This window comes from Camelus ferus, chromosome X (assembly GCF_009834535.1).
Source record: "Camelus ferus isolate YT-003-E chromosome X, BCGSAC_Cfer_1.0, whole genome shotgun sequence".
Classification (NCBI taxonomy): domain Eukaryota; kingdom Metazoa; phylum Chordata; class Mammalia; order Artiodactyla; family Camelidae; genus Camelus; species Camelus ferus.
In genome coordinates this window covers 44,726,838-44,743,860 of record NC_045732.1, presented here as the reverse complement: position 1 = coordinate 44,743,860, position 17,023 = coordinate 44,726,838, and the positions used below count along the sequence as shown (strand labels likewise).

The 17,023-nt window shown below is 40.1% G+C and overlaps 1 protein-coding gene across 3 annotated transcripts in view; it reads left to right on the top strand.

Moving 5' to 3' along the window:
• The window catches only part of LOC102521473 (diphosphoinositol polyphosphate phosphohydrolase 3-beta), a 55,672-nt gene that overhangs the window by 2,050 nt on the left and 36,599 nt on the right, over positions 1-17,023 (top strand). The window contains exons 2-3 of one of the 3 annotated variants that reach the window (XR_004317946.1): positions 2,602-2,672; positions 5,931-5,948. Coding sequence is in view for 1 of the 3 variants with exons in the window: in XM_032475057.1 (XP_032330948.1) it covers position 2,602 (1 nt within the window). In the remaining 2 variants the exon portion in view is untranslated. Of the gene's footprint in view, positions 1-2,601; positions 2,763-5,930; positions 5,949-17,023 lie in introns of those variants that run through there. The other 2 variants (XR_004317947.1, XM_032475057.1) reach the window with 2 other exon arrangements.

Genomic DNA, 17,023 nt, shown 5'->3' with positions numbered 1-17,023 from the left:
CTGTTACAGACTTCTCAAACTGTTAGGACACCTGAACAATCTCTCGTGAAGATTTAGGATAAACATTTTGTGTCACAGGACAAAATTTTGGGGGTGGCAAATTGAAAGCTCTGACATCTGCTTCAATACTTGCTTGAAATTAGGCATCCTATCGAAAATGTATAGCTCTCTTCTGAACTACGTTATTCCCCTAACCATAGCAGGTAGGTAGATGTAAAGCCTGCTTTATGAAGTGAGTATTGGTAGGCAGAAAGATCATTTCTAATTTTAGGGCAACCTAGCATGTGTCATATCTCTTAATCATAATTGATTAATATTTTTGTCAGTCAGTTAACATTTTGGGGGTGACTGTTATGTACTGTCTATTAAGAAATTTTGAAAGTTTAGATACTTGGAACCCCTTGTGAAGAGAATATGGGTGGGGGATGGCTTTCTATTTATAACACATAACATCTTAAAAAAATTGTCAGACCAATAATGTAAGTGGATAATAACTGTAATTTAAACACTTTATTCTTCTCCAAATTAACCTTTTAAAAAGAAGACAACCACTGGTAGAACTAGCTATTGCTAACTTATTTTTTAAACTTTGGTGCCACTGTTTTTTAAAATAAGATCTTTCCATATATAAATATGTCTAAGTAAAGCCTGTATTGTAATTGACAAAAATTAATGTTCTCAAAGAATGAGTAGAGAATGAACAGCTTTTAAAAACCAGTTGTATGATTTCATATTCTTAATTATGTGGAATTATCAAATATGTGTTTCAAAAATATGTTTTTTGTACAGAAAGATATCTTATTTTGAAACAAATTTTCTAAATCCCACAATTTGACCTTTCCTGTTCCAACAATCCAAGTCAACTAATAATATTAACAGTAACCTGAAATTTTTCAAAGTATACACTAACAGCAAAGAAATTTGATTATTGTTTTAAGACTATTTCATATTTAAAACTGCCTCCTCTAAAATCTGCTACAAATACCTGGGAAGTTTAACATATACATGGCATTCTTAGAGGTAGTAATGTACGTTCTTGCTTTTACTGTTCAACTATCTATTTGAGAAATGTGAAAAGTACAGTGTTGATATTAATCAGTTCTTATTAGCCTACAAATATTTACTGTGTTTTACTCAGAAACATTTGTATTGAGTTCTATCACTTGTTAGGATTACCTTCAGTGCCCAGATATCTTCAATTTATGCAATGTGTAAAACACCCAAGGCTTTCATTTCTAAATTGCAAAAGAACATTTTACAATTATCACACTTTATGTTAAGCTTTCAAATTCACATGGGCAGTTCTTTTGATGCTTCTAGAGTTCAGTCAAGAAAAAATTACATGAAAGAACCTAAAAAGCCTTTCATTTAAAAAGAGAAATCCGAAAGAATCAAGTTAAGGCAGTTGACACAAAGATAACAAACCAAATGATGTCTAATTAACCTCCATCCTCCAAGAGTTTGATCCACGGTTAGGATTTTTTTCCTACAGAATCATTACATAGCACCCATACATTATTTATATGATGATTGCACTAAAAATGTACATATGAATCTTTCAACTCATACCCTCCCTGCAAAAGAAGACAGTGTAATTGATCAAAGGTAATTAAGACTTTCAGACATGAGGTAGAAATTTGTTTTTTAAAGACTAGGGTTTCCCCCAACTGGACAAGTGCCTATTCTTACCTTAAAGTTTTAAGAAGACATGTTGGAGTTAAGTTAATATTGATATATTTGATATGTATTTTCTCTGGATATCAATGTATTATATTTTCTAAGAAACCTATGTTTTGTTAATCAGATCACTCTTGGAAAAAGTAACTCAAAGGGATAAGGGATGGCTATAAATATTTCGAATTCTGTTTTATGGTTTAATTTGAGAGAACTGTAAACATTTCAACATTTTTTATTTAGAAACAGCAGATAAGGGGTATGTGTGTGTGTGCGTGCAGGAATAGGTAGCTTCTAAAGTAACAGCATTAGAGGGCCCTCTGGGACAGATGGGTTAAAGGGGTCTGAAGCTGGAGCTGCTCTTCCCACTTCCCTTTAAGTGGAATCCAATTGTGAGAAAGAGTAATTTCTCCATCAATAGTTGTTGACTGAGAAAAGGGAGATAAAAATGCTGCTTTAAAGCTTACAATAGTAACAGCTGGCCAGAGTTCTTTTTCAGGATTCTTTTTGTGGAAGCACCACACACAAAAATATTTTCAGCATCATTCTAATATTGTAATCATCTTTCTGAATGACTGTTGGCCTATTAGACTATGAATTCTTTGAGGGCTAAGACCCAGCCTGAATTCTGCCCATATCCTCAGAGTGTAGAACAGTGGCTAAAATTTGAGATACTTGTCATTCGTCCACAGATTAGAAATGCCTACTACTGATGTTTTCTTGATTTCTTAGCTGGATACTTTACCTAGGACAGTCTGTTATTCCTCAGGCTCTCATGTAGCCTCATAGTGGGACTGCACTGGATAATTCACTAAAGGCTTTTCCAGTAAAAAGTGGTTGATGAATCATACTAGACCCTCAATAAGTATTTGTTGACTAGAAGGATTGATGAACCAATAAAACTATTAATGAGATTTTTTCTTTTAGGTGAATGGCATAGATTTACTTTGAAAGAATCAAGTATGTGAATCCAGTGATGAATGGAATTGTGAAGACAGGTGAGCTCTTTTACACTCCCAAGGACACAGCTCATCCTATGCTTTTGGACACTTCCACCCTGTTTATTACAATGACTATTCTCCAGGTTGTTGCACTACTACTGTATCTGTACAGACTTCTAGTTTGGCACCTATGGCCTTTTTTTGTGTGCTTTTATGATTATATGTCTGTATTTACCACCAGGTTCTATGACACTGAGTGCAAGGACATTATTTCCTTAGTCCTTTTATATATCTAGCATACAAGACATCACTTGAAATATGGTAGACATCACTGAAGGTTTGTCTACAAAAATATTTTGTAATGACACTAAGTGGTAAAGCATTTACTGTCTAATCTGGTATTAGCACAGTAAATGCTGTCTGTTTAGCTTATATGTGGCTTTTGTATATCAGGTGTCACACAGGAGTTTAAAGGCAGCTGTGAGATATTAGAAAACAAAAATTATTACTTATATGTCTGTGTCATCCCAGACATTGTGTGCCTCTTGATGGCAGTACACTATACCACCTATAAAATATATTTGCCAAAATTTTGAACCTAAATCTGACTGTGCCTCTAGACATAATTTCTAATCTATAGAAAATATAAGGAACAGAGAAACATTACTCTACATCACAAGAGATGATATCAGCAGAATCCGGACTGCAGGAAACTCGACAGGACAAGAGACCCAGTACCTTCAGTAAATGATGAAAGAAATGGAGGATGAACCTATAGATTAAAAGAGACTTAATAGACTTATCAACCAATTGTGAAAATGGATCTTTTTTTGGATCCTGATTTGATCCAACTGTAAAATAAATACGTTTATGAGACAATCTGGATAATTTAAAAATTGACTTGATATTTGATATTAGCTGGAATAATAGTATTGTGGTTATGTTGAAAATAAGAGTCCTTTTAGAGATACATCCTCAACCATTTACAGTTGAAATTATGCCTGGAATTTGCTTTAAAATAATAAGTCTGGATGTTAAGTGTGTTGGAGATATTGATGAAACAAGACTGGCTTTGACTTGATAGTTGTTGGAGCTGGGGGATGGTTAAATGATGGTCATTATATATGTTCCTCTCTACTTTTGTATATTTGACATTTTCCATAATAAAAAGTTTATAAAAATAGTTACCAGAGTTCTTATTAAAGCTACTGTATAAGGCATAGAGAAAAAGAGGAAGAAAATTTTTAGGTTGTTTAGAACATATTGGCTCTAAGGTGCCATTTCTGGCCCAAGAAGTCAAATACCCAAAAAGACAGGGGCAACATACCCTGGAGTAGCTCGTGTTTCCCTTGCTACAGACCATTGTTAGGAGTTTTTTCTCTTAATTTGGCCCACTGAAATTGGAAGAATTAAATTTTTATTTATATGTATTGGAAAATGGGCCTGGATTCTCACGTTCTCTTGAGCAAGATTTTTGACAACATGTACAGTCCAATTCATACATACCATGTGAAAAATCTAAGGAGTGGAGTCTTTAGGGAGCAAATTTATGGAATTATAAAAATCCACAAAATGCTTTTTTTTTTAATTGTTTTTTAGGAGAATAATGGCTGCAGACTTGTTAGTTGCACATTCATTAATTTTAAAGTTATATATGAAGGTGGGTGACACAAGAACATAAGTGGTTTACATTCCTGACGGCAGTGAACCATTCTGTGTTTCACAGACCATAGATACTTCTTCAGTTTTGGACTGTGCTTAGAATTCGGTAAAGGCTAAAACCTTCTAGGTTAGAGTTAGTGAAACTGTACTGAAATCAACAGACATGAGGTCTGTCCCGACATTTTTTGTGGGTCAAGGAGGAGCAAGCAGAAAGTGAGAACAACATTGGAGGCCCCTCCCAAAGAAGATAAATACCTTCGTAAGTGTGAAGGGCTGTGAAGATGAAGCTGCCCATTCTACTGCTCTCTGGGTGTGTTCCAGTCCCAAGAGCAAGCAGTTCCTCCAGAAACAACTTTCCTGGAAAAGAGGAGATGAAAGAAGGACCTCAGAGCCCTTTATTACCCACAGCTGGACAGAACTTTCACTTCCAAGTTTCTCCTATTTGGAGGAACAGAAAAATTCCAGAGAATTTTGCATACATCTTTCCCTGAAAGTTGTTTCTTAACTTGAGTTTACTCTAATTTTAGCAGATTTTTAAAATCTGGAGGCAAACAGAGCCAGGGGAATGGAATGGTAGGTGATGGCTGTAATTAAAACAAATAGTGGAGTCCAACAGGCCATGGCTCAAAACTGGCTTGGCCATCTACTAGCCGTGTGGCATCTGCCAAGTTACTTTATCTCTCTAATCTTCAGTTTTCTCATCTGTAAAATGGGGATAATCATAGCCCTTGCCTTTGTAAGCAGCACTGCTTCTGAGAAACCCTTCTTGATCTTGGGTAATTATACTCTTGTGTTCCCAGGTACCCTACTGATTTGTTATCTCATACTTCTTATCAAAATTAGATTATACTTATTATCCTGAATGTCTCTATCTTCTAAACTCTGAGGTCCCCTAGCTCTGGGACCCAGACAAGGTTGTCTCTTTGTCCCCAGAGCCTGGAACTTGGTGCCCCTACAGATGCTCATAACAATGTTTATTATATAAATGATTGTCATACCTCCTACTTGTCAAAAATATATTGCTGTTATTTTACCAGATATTGATTTACAGGAAAATGTGAAAAGTGAGATACCATTAGACTGTGGCCTGTACTCTTTATTGGGAAAAATACTTCCATTTTTCAGAATCTTCCAGTACCAATTATTCGTAACTTCTTAGCTTCATAATATACTATGGGATATCCCCTCAAAGGCTGAACTGGCCCCACAGCTACATTTGATAATTTACTGAAGTCTTCCCAAATACAAATGATTGAAAGAAATAGTAATGCCTTGGAGTTGATTGAGTTTAAGAACTGTTGGATGAATACAGGTATGCTAATTATATTATATTATGGGTAAAATAACATAAATAGCAATCAGGATTATATGGTAATAAATTCACACATACAAGACAAGCCAAGGCCAAGTCCTGAAGGATTCAACTGGTAAAGACATAGTGAGCTACTTTAAGATTTAGACAGTTTATTACTTAAATATACAGTGCAAAGAAGAATGAGCCAAAAAGGATACCAGCTCCCCAGGTCCTTGTCCCACATTCCCTAAAGGACAACAAAGAAACAAAAGGGGTGGTATGACGGTGACATGAGTTTTGGGATACTGTTACTGGGGGGCTACATCTAGACGGCAGCTGAGTGGTTTTATGTTCTGCAGTTCTATTCTAGGGGACACAGGATGGAAAATCCCATAGCTCATCAGAAGCTGGGATGTGATGAGAAACTGCCTCATGACAGAGCCCCAGGAGAGATAAGGAGGTGCATGAGAGATGGCCTTGTAGGAGCTCCTTACAGTGTTCCATCTTCTCATGTTCTTGGAGGTCACAAGGAATTTAACCAAGACTCAGATTAGCTACAGTTCAAGCCTATATGAATACACATGATGATGCCAGAATGGAGGAGCCATTCTCCTACAACTCCACTTTTCCTTCACATATCCAGCAAGGAATTCTTTCTATAAACCCAGGCCACCGGTTGTGGCCACTCTGAAGACAGACAATGGACCTCAATCCAAAATCTGGTTCAGATGTTGAGACTGATGGTACCACTTACACACCAAGAGGATATTCAGAGATTTATTACTCACATAACAAGGCTTTATGGGGCGAGCAGGACAGGCTTCCAAAGTTGGTTTGAAAATGAGAGAACAAGGAAAGGAGACTGACTTGGATTTTTATTGCAGTTAGAAGGTGGGGCTGAAGTGAGGGTTTCAGTGCTCAGCCACACATGATTATGGAAACTAGTGAGTCCAATATCTGCAGTATGGGCTGGCAGCTGAGAAATTGGGAGCCAATGGTGCACTTTCCGTTCGAAGGCTGGCAGCCTGGAGACCCAGAAGGGCTGAAGTCTGAAGGTTGCCTGCTGGAGAATTCCCTCTTGCTTGGAGGACGTTGGTTGTTTTGTTCTATTCAGGCTTCAACTGAGTGGATGAGACCCACTCACATCATGGAGGGCAGTCTGTCTACACAAATTTCACTGATTTAAGTGTTAATGTCATCCCAAAACACATAAAGTTGACACATGAAATTAACATTCACAAATCCCCCTTGTCAACTTGGCATGCATTCACATCTCCTTAAGTCATACTTAATCTCCAAATGAAGACAGTAACAGGGTCATCTTTCCACCTAATATGATACAACGATCCTGAATGCGCTAATTCCTTCCCCAGAAGAAGAGGTAAAGTCCTTCAGTGATGTTTACTCTTCTCCTCGATATCCTGTAACTTACTATGATGTGAAGTTAATAACGATACTTAAATACTATGATATGATAGAAAGTAAATATGTCTTATGTTATATGATAAGGGGTAAACAGAGGGAAGAAAAAAAGGTATTATACACAAACATGCACATAAACATAACAAAATAAGGAAGAAATACCCATAACCATTCCAGTCCTCATTTCTGTAACAGGTCATGTGGTCATAGCTGGTATTCATAAATACCTTCTTCCTCTAACTATTCCATATTCTCTTTGCCTTCAACAAGTGCCTCAGGAAGTTGTGGTTCTTTACCTGGTGGGGCAACCCAAATCTTCATTCTCAAAGGGTCTGGACCATTGCTAACTCTGCCTGGATTGGGTTGTTGTAATTTTCCATTTACTTTCATCGTGGGACATGTAATACTAAGAGATACCCTAGGGCATATCCTGTATTCCATGCATGCTCTTCCTGATCTCTGTTACAGAGTAGCAGCCCAATTTCCCCTTAGTAGTTAGGATCAATTACCCCAGACAGCACAGTGACTCTCCCCTTTGCCTATTGATTAGAGGCATAAAGAGCCCAAAATGGACAGGTTGCAGTCTTAACTTCTAGTTCAATGGAATCGTTATTGTGTCTCCTGGAGGAAATAAGACCTCTAGGCCAGCAGAGAGTAATGTTGTGAAATAGGAAGCAAAAAAATTTGCTAATGGGGCACTAAGGGTAATAATAGTGCAATTGCCGTTTCCACCCCTTGATTCCTAGACCTATAAATCCTGGCTATGGAGAAACAGTACCGTATGTTGGATGCTTACTGAGAACACATACAACCTCCTGGAGAATCTTGCTCAGCCCTGCAAAGTATTACTATAATTAAGTCTTCAAAAGGCCATTCCACATTCCAAAGCTGGCCATTCCAAAATAAACCAGATGCTTTAAGATGGTGGGATAAACCAGTGAATTCAGTGAGTATGGGCCCACTGCTGCACTTCATTTGTGATGAAGTGAGTTCCTTGATCAAAAGCAATGCTGTATGGAATACCACAATGGTGGAAAGGCATTCTCTAAGTCCATGCATAGTGGTTTTGGCAGAACCACTGAGTGCAGAGGAGACTAATCTGTATCAGAGTGCCTATTCCAGTAAGAACAAAACACTGCCTCTCCCATGATGGAAGCTGTCTAGTGTAACCAACCTGACATGAAGTAGCTGGCTGACTGACCACCCTTGGGAATGGTGCCATTATCAGGGGCTCAGTGTTGATCTTTGCTGCTGACAGATTGGGCACTCAGTGGTGACCATAGCCAGGTTAGCCTTGGTGAATGAAATTTCATGTTGCAGAGCCCATACATAACCACCATCCTTGCCTCCTTGGCCACTTTGTTCATGAGTCAATTGGGTGATGACAGAGGTGAGCGGAGAAAGAGAATGACTAGTATCATTTTATAGACTTGATTATAAAAATTCTCCTCTACTGAGGTCACCCTTTGGTGAGAATTCACATGAGACCCACATATCTTCACATTTTTTTTGCCCATTCAGAGAGGTCTATCCACATACCTCTTCTCAAATTTTTCTTGTCAATTTTCCAATCATTTCTTCCAAGTCCCTTGACCATCCAGCCAAACCATTGGCTACAGCTCATGAATCAATATATAATTGCACGTCTAGCCATTCTTCCTTCCAAGCAAAGTGAACAACCAGGAGCACTGCTCAAAGTTCTGCCCACTGGGAGGAAGCTCCTTCAACATTGTCCCTCAGGGATGTCCCACAGAGGGGCTGTAGGGCTGGAGCTGTCCACTTTAGGGTGGTGCCTGCATATTTTTGCAGAACCATCTGTAAACCAGGCTGGAGTATCTTCTTCCTCTGTTAACTGATCATAGTAAACTCCCCGTGAAGCCATAGGTGCAGTCTGGGGCAGAGAAGGCAGTGTAGCAGGAGTAGGGACCATGGGCATTTCGGCCCCTTTGTATAACTTACTTCTGACTTTAGGGCCCACAATGGGCCCAGTCATGTATATACCAATTCCATTTGATGATGGAGTTTTGCTGTGTATGCCCAAATTTATGGCTTGGTGAGTCAATTCCACACTGAAGGTGACTTGGTAGCCATAGTTAAGCATCCAATCTCTCCTAAGGCCCAGCAGCAGGCCAACAACTGTTTTTCAAAAAGAGAGTAGTTATCTGTGGATGATGGCAGGGTTTTACTCCAAAATCCTAAGGGCCTGTGCTGTAATTCACCTACAGAAGCCTGCCAAAGGCTCCAAGCAGCATCCCTACCTGACACTGACACTTCAAGCACCATTTGGATCTGCTTGATCATTTGACCTAAATGGCAGAGCAGCTTGCATGGCAGCCTGGACCTGCTGCAGAGCCTTCCCCTGTTCTGGGCCCCACTCAAACCTAGCACCTTTCGGGTCATTCAGAAAATGGGCCAGAGTAACACAGAGTAACCCAAATGAGGAATATGTTGTCTCCAAAATCACAAGAGGCCCCCTAGGCATTTTGCCTCTTTTTGGTTGTAAGAGGGCAGGATACAACATCTTATCCTTCACCTTGGAAGGAATATCTCAACATGCCCCACCCCACTGGATTCCTAGATGATGTAAAAGGCCCTTTAATTTTTGTCAGATTTATTTCCTATTCCATGGCACATAAATGTCTTACCAATAAGTCTAAAGTAGTTGCTATTTCTCACTAGATCACATCACCACAATGTCATCAATGTAATGGACCGCTGTGATATCTCATGGAAGAGAAAGGCAAACAAGATCACAACTGACTAAATTATAACATAGGATTGAAGAGTTGGTAGAGTCCTGAGGTAGGACAGTAAAGGTGTATTGCTGGCCTTTCCAGCTGAAAGCAAAGTGCTCCTGGTGAACTTTATTGACAGGTATGATTTGGCAGATCAGTAGCTGTGTACCAGGTACCAAAGGATGTGTTCATTTGCTCAATGAAACCACATGTGGTACAACAGCTACTATTGGAGGCACCACCTGGTTAAGCTTATGATAACTGATTGTCATTCTCCAAGATCCATCAGTCCTCTGCACAGGCCAAATAGGCAAGGTGAATAGGGATGTGGTGGGAATCAGCACCCCTGCATCCTTCAAGTCCTTGATGGTGGTACTAATCTCTGCAATCCTTCCAGGGATGCAGTACTACTTTTGGTTTACTATATTCCTAGGTAGAGGAAGTTCCAATGGCTTCCATTTGGCCTTTCTCACCATAATAGCCCTCACTCCATGGTCAAGGAAACAATGTAGGAATTCTGCCAGCTGCTGAGTATATCTACTCCAAGTGTGCATTCTGTGACTGGGGAAATAACCATAAGATGGATTTGGGGACCCACTAGACCCCCTGTGAGATGGACCTGAGCTTAAAGTCCATTGGTCCCCTGACCTCCATAAGCCCCTACTCTGATTGGTGGGCCATGGTAGTATTTCAAATCTCCTGGAATTCATGTCAGTTCAGAGCCAGTGTCCAGTAGTTCCTGAAAGGTCTGATTATTTTCTTTTCTCCAATGCACAGATACCCTGTTAAAAAAACACTAGGTCTCTTTGGGGAAGGCTGGGGAAAAGATTAACAGTATAAATTTTCAGTAGTGTACCAGGATCCTTCCTCAAGGAGTTCCAGTCTCCCCTTCATTCAAGGGTTTCTGGGCCTGTAAATGGAATTGATTGAGGGACCAAAACACTCTGTTTTTACGATTTAAATCAGACTTTTGTTCACTTAACCTAGAACTCTTCTGCTTATACAGATCAAGTAAGAATTTGATAGGCTTCCTATCTGTTTCACTGGTAAGAATGCAAGGATCAACTAGCCAATGCCATAGGTCTGCATGAGTCAGACTGTTCTGATTACTGCTTTGACTCTGTTGTCTATTACAGCAACCACACCCACTTTGCCTGTGGTGGATTAATGGCACCTTTTGGCCCCTGACACCAATGGATCTAATTATTCCCATTGCATTTAGGTTTCCCAGTTCAGTGACTGAAGTTCCTACTGCGAAGTGTGGCCTTAAAGAGAAATGCATTCACAGAGCTCTTCAAGGATACTGGGGCTCTCCTCACAAACTGATTTCTCACAGTTGGTAAAAGGGTATGGCTTCAGGACTCTCCCAGTGTGGGGGGGAGTAGATCTTAAATGATTCCAACTTTCCAGTCTCCCTAAATCTTTGAATCCCTTCCTCTACATTAAACCAAGGCAATTCCAACATTTCCAGTTCTCTCACGGTGGGCCACGTTTTAGTCCGTGTTTCAGCCAACAAACCAAACAAACTGTTAAAGCCCTTTCTAACTCCCCAAGGTGCAACATTAAAAGCAAAATCTCTGCTTAGTGGACCTATATCAATACATTTGGCCTGACACAACTTTATGTTCCGTCCACTGTTATTTCATACTCCATGGGTGTTTTTAGTAGCCATTCCCACATATGTTCCTCAGATTTCTGTCTGCATAAATTAGAAAACTCAAGTCATTCTTTTGGAGTGTAGCACACCTCCTCATGGTTCACACTTTGTACCTCACCTTTAGGGGTCTGCTGGGACTTGAGTCTAGTTATAGGTCTAGAAGCAAAGGAAAATAAGTGGGAGTGAGTCTTGAGGAGATTCAGCATTGTATTATATGGCAACTGCCTCCAGGGAGACCATTACAGTTTACTTAGACAATGTAGGGTTAATCTCAGATGAAGATGGGCTAGCTACATTTACTGGCAAAGAGTCATCAGAATTTATGTGCTCAGTGTCCCCAGCTTCATCAAGGTATTCTGACATGTTCCCATTCTGACTTTCAGGATTCCATTCTTTCCTGATAAATGCCCTCACTTCAGCAGGGGACACCCTGCGAGGCTGGGAGTTCAACTTGTATTGTAATTCAGCCTCTTACAAGATGAGATGGTAGGTTTGGTTTTTCAGCAATCTCAGCCCTGTGGCTACATGAAATAAGGTCTCTTTCAAGGCAGACACAGAAGGTTTCAGGTCATTTATGTGGTGCTTGAGCTGAGAATTTGAAACCTTGAGCCCATCCTTTGCTTTCACTACTTTGCCGAATAACCAGCCAATATCATTATACTCGTTAGTTTGATTTTTAAAAAAGTTTGAAAGTATCATATGCATGATCACCAGTTCCTTGCTTCCTATAAGTGTTTTTATTAGGAGTATCCAATGTTGATATTTTGCTTATCTCTGTTGCCAGATAATGCCATGGACTATCAGTACTCCCTTTACTCCTGGAAATAGTCATTGGTATTCTTAAGTCTAATCATATTAGAGAGCCAGTTTCAAAAGCCCCAGAACTAATTCAGAAGATCCATGCTTATGATTGTGTTCTAGAACCACTCTACCAAAATCTGTATCAGGCAGGGTTCTCCAGAGAAACAGAACCAGTAGTGTATTATATATATGGGATGAGATTATTACAAGGAATTGGCTCACAAGGTAACAGAAGCTGGTAAGTCCAAAATCTGCAATGTGGGCCATGAAGTTTTGCCAATTTTGCATTTCGGCAGTTGTTAAAGTTCATTTAGTGCCTATGTTGTAGAAGCACAAATGCCAGTCAGTGCAACTTTATCTTTTTCTTGTATGAATTCATTTAGTAAATGTTGGATTTCCAAATGGACAATTGGATCAGATTCTAGACTTTTGTTTCAGTATTTTTTTCTTCCTCCTACATCTATGTTTCATTTTCCTCTCCCTCTCTCTCTCTCTCTGTCTCCTCCTCTCTCTGCATATATTTGGAGGCATTCTCTCTATCTTATTTATTTATAAATTTCTTTTACCAGAGCTCCTTAAATTGGTATAATCAGGGATAGGCAATATTTGCTTTTTATGGTTTAAGGACCCTGGGCTTGAGTTGGGTTTGAATTATAATCTTCTGCTATGGTACAGGAGTGCCATTGGTGTTTTTCCATATTATACTCAGGATCAGGATCTTTTTTGATGACACATAGGCAGCAGCAGGAGCAAAAGCATTTTGTAGAGTCCTGGTGATCCATCTTCCTTTAGGGTTGTGGACCTCAACAATTCAATTATTCAAACAGCAACTGCTCTTCAAATAGTGACTGTTCTTCCTCCACACAAGTGACTACTTGACCAATCCATACATTGCATATATCACTCATGGTATAGTCTTTCCCCTGAGTGCTTTGTAGAATTGGGGACCAATGCCTGGTTGAGATACACAACGAATTGGTCAGAGAGTAAAAGTCATTCCCCTGAGCATAGTGTCAGAGACAGTTTATTCTGCATTTGAGACCCATCATTCATTCTAACACACATGGGTCTTAGATGGGTCTGGACCAGGGCTACTTTAAAGAGGGCACCAATCCCATAATCCAGTCCCTAAGTGCCAACTACTTATCAAAACTTCCAACTTAATTGGTTAAATCTATAACAGAGACTTGGTAGAACTTAACAAATGCAACACAAACAAGGACAATTCAAAAGGCAAGTCAGCCAGTTAAGCAGCATCTAAAATTGCATAGTTTCCATCAGACAGCAGAGACAGTTTTAGCAAGCCAAGGCAAAAGAAAAAAGACCACCAGTGGTCATGGTCATCAGCTAGACTATTCTGCTCACATTGCCAATGGTTGTGCCCCCTCTGAAAATACAGGATGGACCCCCACCCAAAATTAGGTTCAGAAGATGCCACATAGACACCAAGAAAGTATTCAAAGATTGATTATTCACATTATAAGTATTTTGAGGGCGAGCAGAGTGGGCTTCTCAGCCAGGTCTGAAAATGTCTCAAGAGAGCCAAAAAAAAAAAAAACAAAAAAAAGGAAGACTGGCTTGGAGGTTTTGTTGTGGTTAGTGGGTGGGTCCTGGGTAAGCAAGGGCTTGCATAGTTTGAAACTCCAAGCAGCATCAATTCAGTGTGCACTCAGGTTTCTTATTAGCTGGCTCAAAAGTGGGTAGATGAACAAGAGGGTTGGCAATCAACTATAATACAAAATGAGTCAACTATAATTGTAAAAATGGAGTCAGATTATTATACCACCCAATCAGAAATCGCAATTAACTATTGATAGGGGCTTGTACCCAATCTATTCTGTTTGATTTAGGCAACATTGAACAAGAGTGACCACAACTATAACTCCTAGTAGGAGGATTGGACCCATCTGGAAGAGAGACCGCAACCAGGTGCCCTCAGGCCAGTTAAATATGTAAAAGCATAGAAAAGACTTCAGCAATAACAGCATAAGGATAAAGGGAATCATATCAGTGTCGAGAATGTTAATCTTGTTCTTTGTTTCTAGTGAAGGCTGTTCTTTCTAGAGTCAGTGGTGTTGGGAGGTTTCTGAGAGTTCTTAGATTAAGATTCTTTCTTGGTCAGCAGTTATAAGTGATGGCAGTGGTCTGTGTCATATTGGCCAGATGCACTGTGCATAAGAACTGAGAGAGAGCGAGAAATGAATGATCTCTTCCCCAACCCTTGACCACCTAGGGTAAAAGATTTTCTCTCCTCACCAGCCAGTGTTGTTATTTCTCTTTCCACAGCTACATGATTGGTGCATCTGGTCCCTGCAGCAATCACTTCACCATTTTTTCCAATCCACCCAATGTCTTACCCAAACCATATCCTGACCTTATACCTATGTGGTTCAGAAATTTCTTTATATTCTTTGTACCATCTGAGATTCTCTCCCACCCCTGACATGTGAGCCATGCTCAGGACCACTGCCTTAGGGGTTATCACCCCGTGTTTATGATTATTATCATCAATATCCACAATTGCCCAAATCCAGCAAGCATAGCCAAACTGCCAAAGAAGCATCAGGTTAGCCTCCCACCCCTGCATCTTCTTGCTTCTTGCAAGTTCTAGTAGTCTGATTTCTCAGGAGTAGGCGTAGGAGTGAAAATGACAGAGTGAGGAGAATGAATTATGTGGTTTGAATTTTCTTCCAGCCAGTCTGGGCCTCCTCCTCCCCTCCCCTCCCCAACCTCATAATTAAGCATTTTATTGAAATGGGAGGTACCCTTCGGATGAATTACCATATTTACAGTGCAAAGTGCCTGTCTTAAGTGTGTGTTCCACTGGGAACTGAGCCTTGGTTATCCAGTTATTTTTTTTTCATTTTTTAAGAGTTCATTTTATCTTTCAGTTTACCTACTGCCTGGGCATAAAAAGTACATAGAATGTCTACATAGCTGCCCATTGTTTTGGGGGCTTTGTTTATTTGTTTGTTGTTTGCTGTAAAGACAGTAACAATGTCTAATCACATGTTTAGATATCAAAACATGTATCAGAGTCCATCTAAGAGGCATAGAATAGTGTAGTTGCCTTTTGCTCAGTGGATGGGGATGGCAATAACATACCGTGTAAAAGTGTCTATGAAGTCAATGCCCAGTGGTATTCTCAAGAGGAGGGTAATGGGGCTACGTAGCTTATTTTCCAGGACTGGCCAGGTCTAGCACCTCTGGATATGTGTTCCAAAGTTCCCTTTGCCACTCAACTGTGTAACTGGCAGTCTGCACACATTTGCCAGGCTTCTTGGCCTCATGTTCTGGTATCACTAGGCCTTGTTTTGGGGCCTAGCCCTGAATTATAGATGAATTACCACACCCTGTGCAATGCCATATCCAGATGCATGCTGTATCCAGGTGTCCTTTTCGGTGTACTGCAGATTCGGCCACTGTGATGATTAATTTTTTGCGTCACCTTGACTGGATCACAGGATGTGCAGCTTTTTGGCTAAATGTTATTTCTGGGTATATCTGAGGGTCTTTCTGAATGAGAGTAGCATTTGAATTGGTAGACTGAGTAAAGCAGATTTCCCTCTTCAATGTGGGTGAGCATCATCCAATCTGTTGAAGGCCTGAATAGAAAAATAAAGCAGAAGAAAGAAGAATTTGTCCCCTCTCTGCCTTACTAGTGGAGCTGGGACATCAGTCTTCTCCTGTCCTCAGACTGAGACTAGCAGCATCAGCTCCCCCTGGCTCTCAGGCCTTCAGAGCGTTCCTGGGTCTCCTGCTTATAGACAGAAGATTGTGGGACTTCTTAGCCTCCATAATCACTCGGGACAATTCCTCATAATTAATTAATTAATTAATTTAAGATCCCATTGGTTCTGTTTCTCTGGAGAACTGTGACTAATACAGATTTTGCTACTGAGAGCGGTTCTAGAGGAATAGATAATCAGAATGAATGTTTTGAATTGGTCCAGAGTTTCTGGAACTGGATTTCTATACTTATTATATTTAAAGATGCTAATGACTATTTCTCATAGTAAAGAGAACACGGATAGAATATGGTATGATATGGCAATCCAGATACGAAAAATATCTGTATTGTAAATTCTTAATCCACCACTTATAAGAAGAAATAACTGGGTGACTGTATATATTATATTTGAACATTTTTTGAAAATTAGTGGATATAAGTAGGTTGGCTGCTTGCTCCTAATGTCACTGGACAAAGTGAGGCAAGAAAAAGATGGGCTCAAGGATTCAAATTCCCAGCACCACATAAATTATCTGAATGCTTCTATATGTTCCCTGAAGGAGACCCTTATCTCCTGCAGCTGCAGCACTGAGATTGCTGAAAATCAAACACAGAATCTCATCCATGGATTAGCTGAATTACACCACAAGCTGAACTCCCACTCTCACAGAGTTACTGTTAAAGGGAGGGCATTGATTAGGAAAGAATGAGATTTTGGAAGTTGGATTTGGAACATATGGGAAGACCATGATGAAGCTGAGGACATGAAGCCCCTAAACTCTGATGAGTCTGCTTTGCCAGAGAGGCCTCCCCATCTACAGTGGAAGTGGCCTCCCCAAGCCCAGTGGTAGCAGCTTCCCCACTCCCAGTGTCAGAGGCCCTTCCACTGAGAAACTGTAATGTCTTCCCGCCAGGCAATTGCCACAGAAGACAAAGCTGATTCTCCTTAAGACCCACCCCACCACCCCTCTTTGATTCTCCCCCTATAACTATACTTAAGTCTCAACAGGCCCTAAAGTGAGTTACAAAGTCTGACCCATGAACAGATGCGCTATACTCCAAAAGAACAGAACTGCATCTGGAATCACCACCTGGTTAATCTTACAA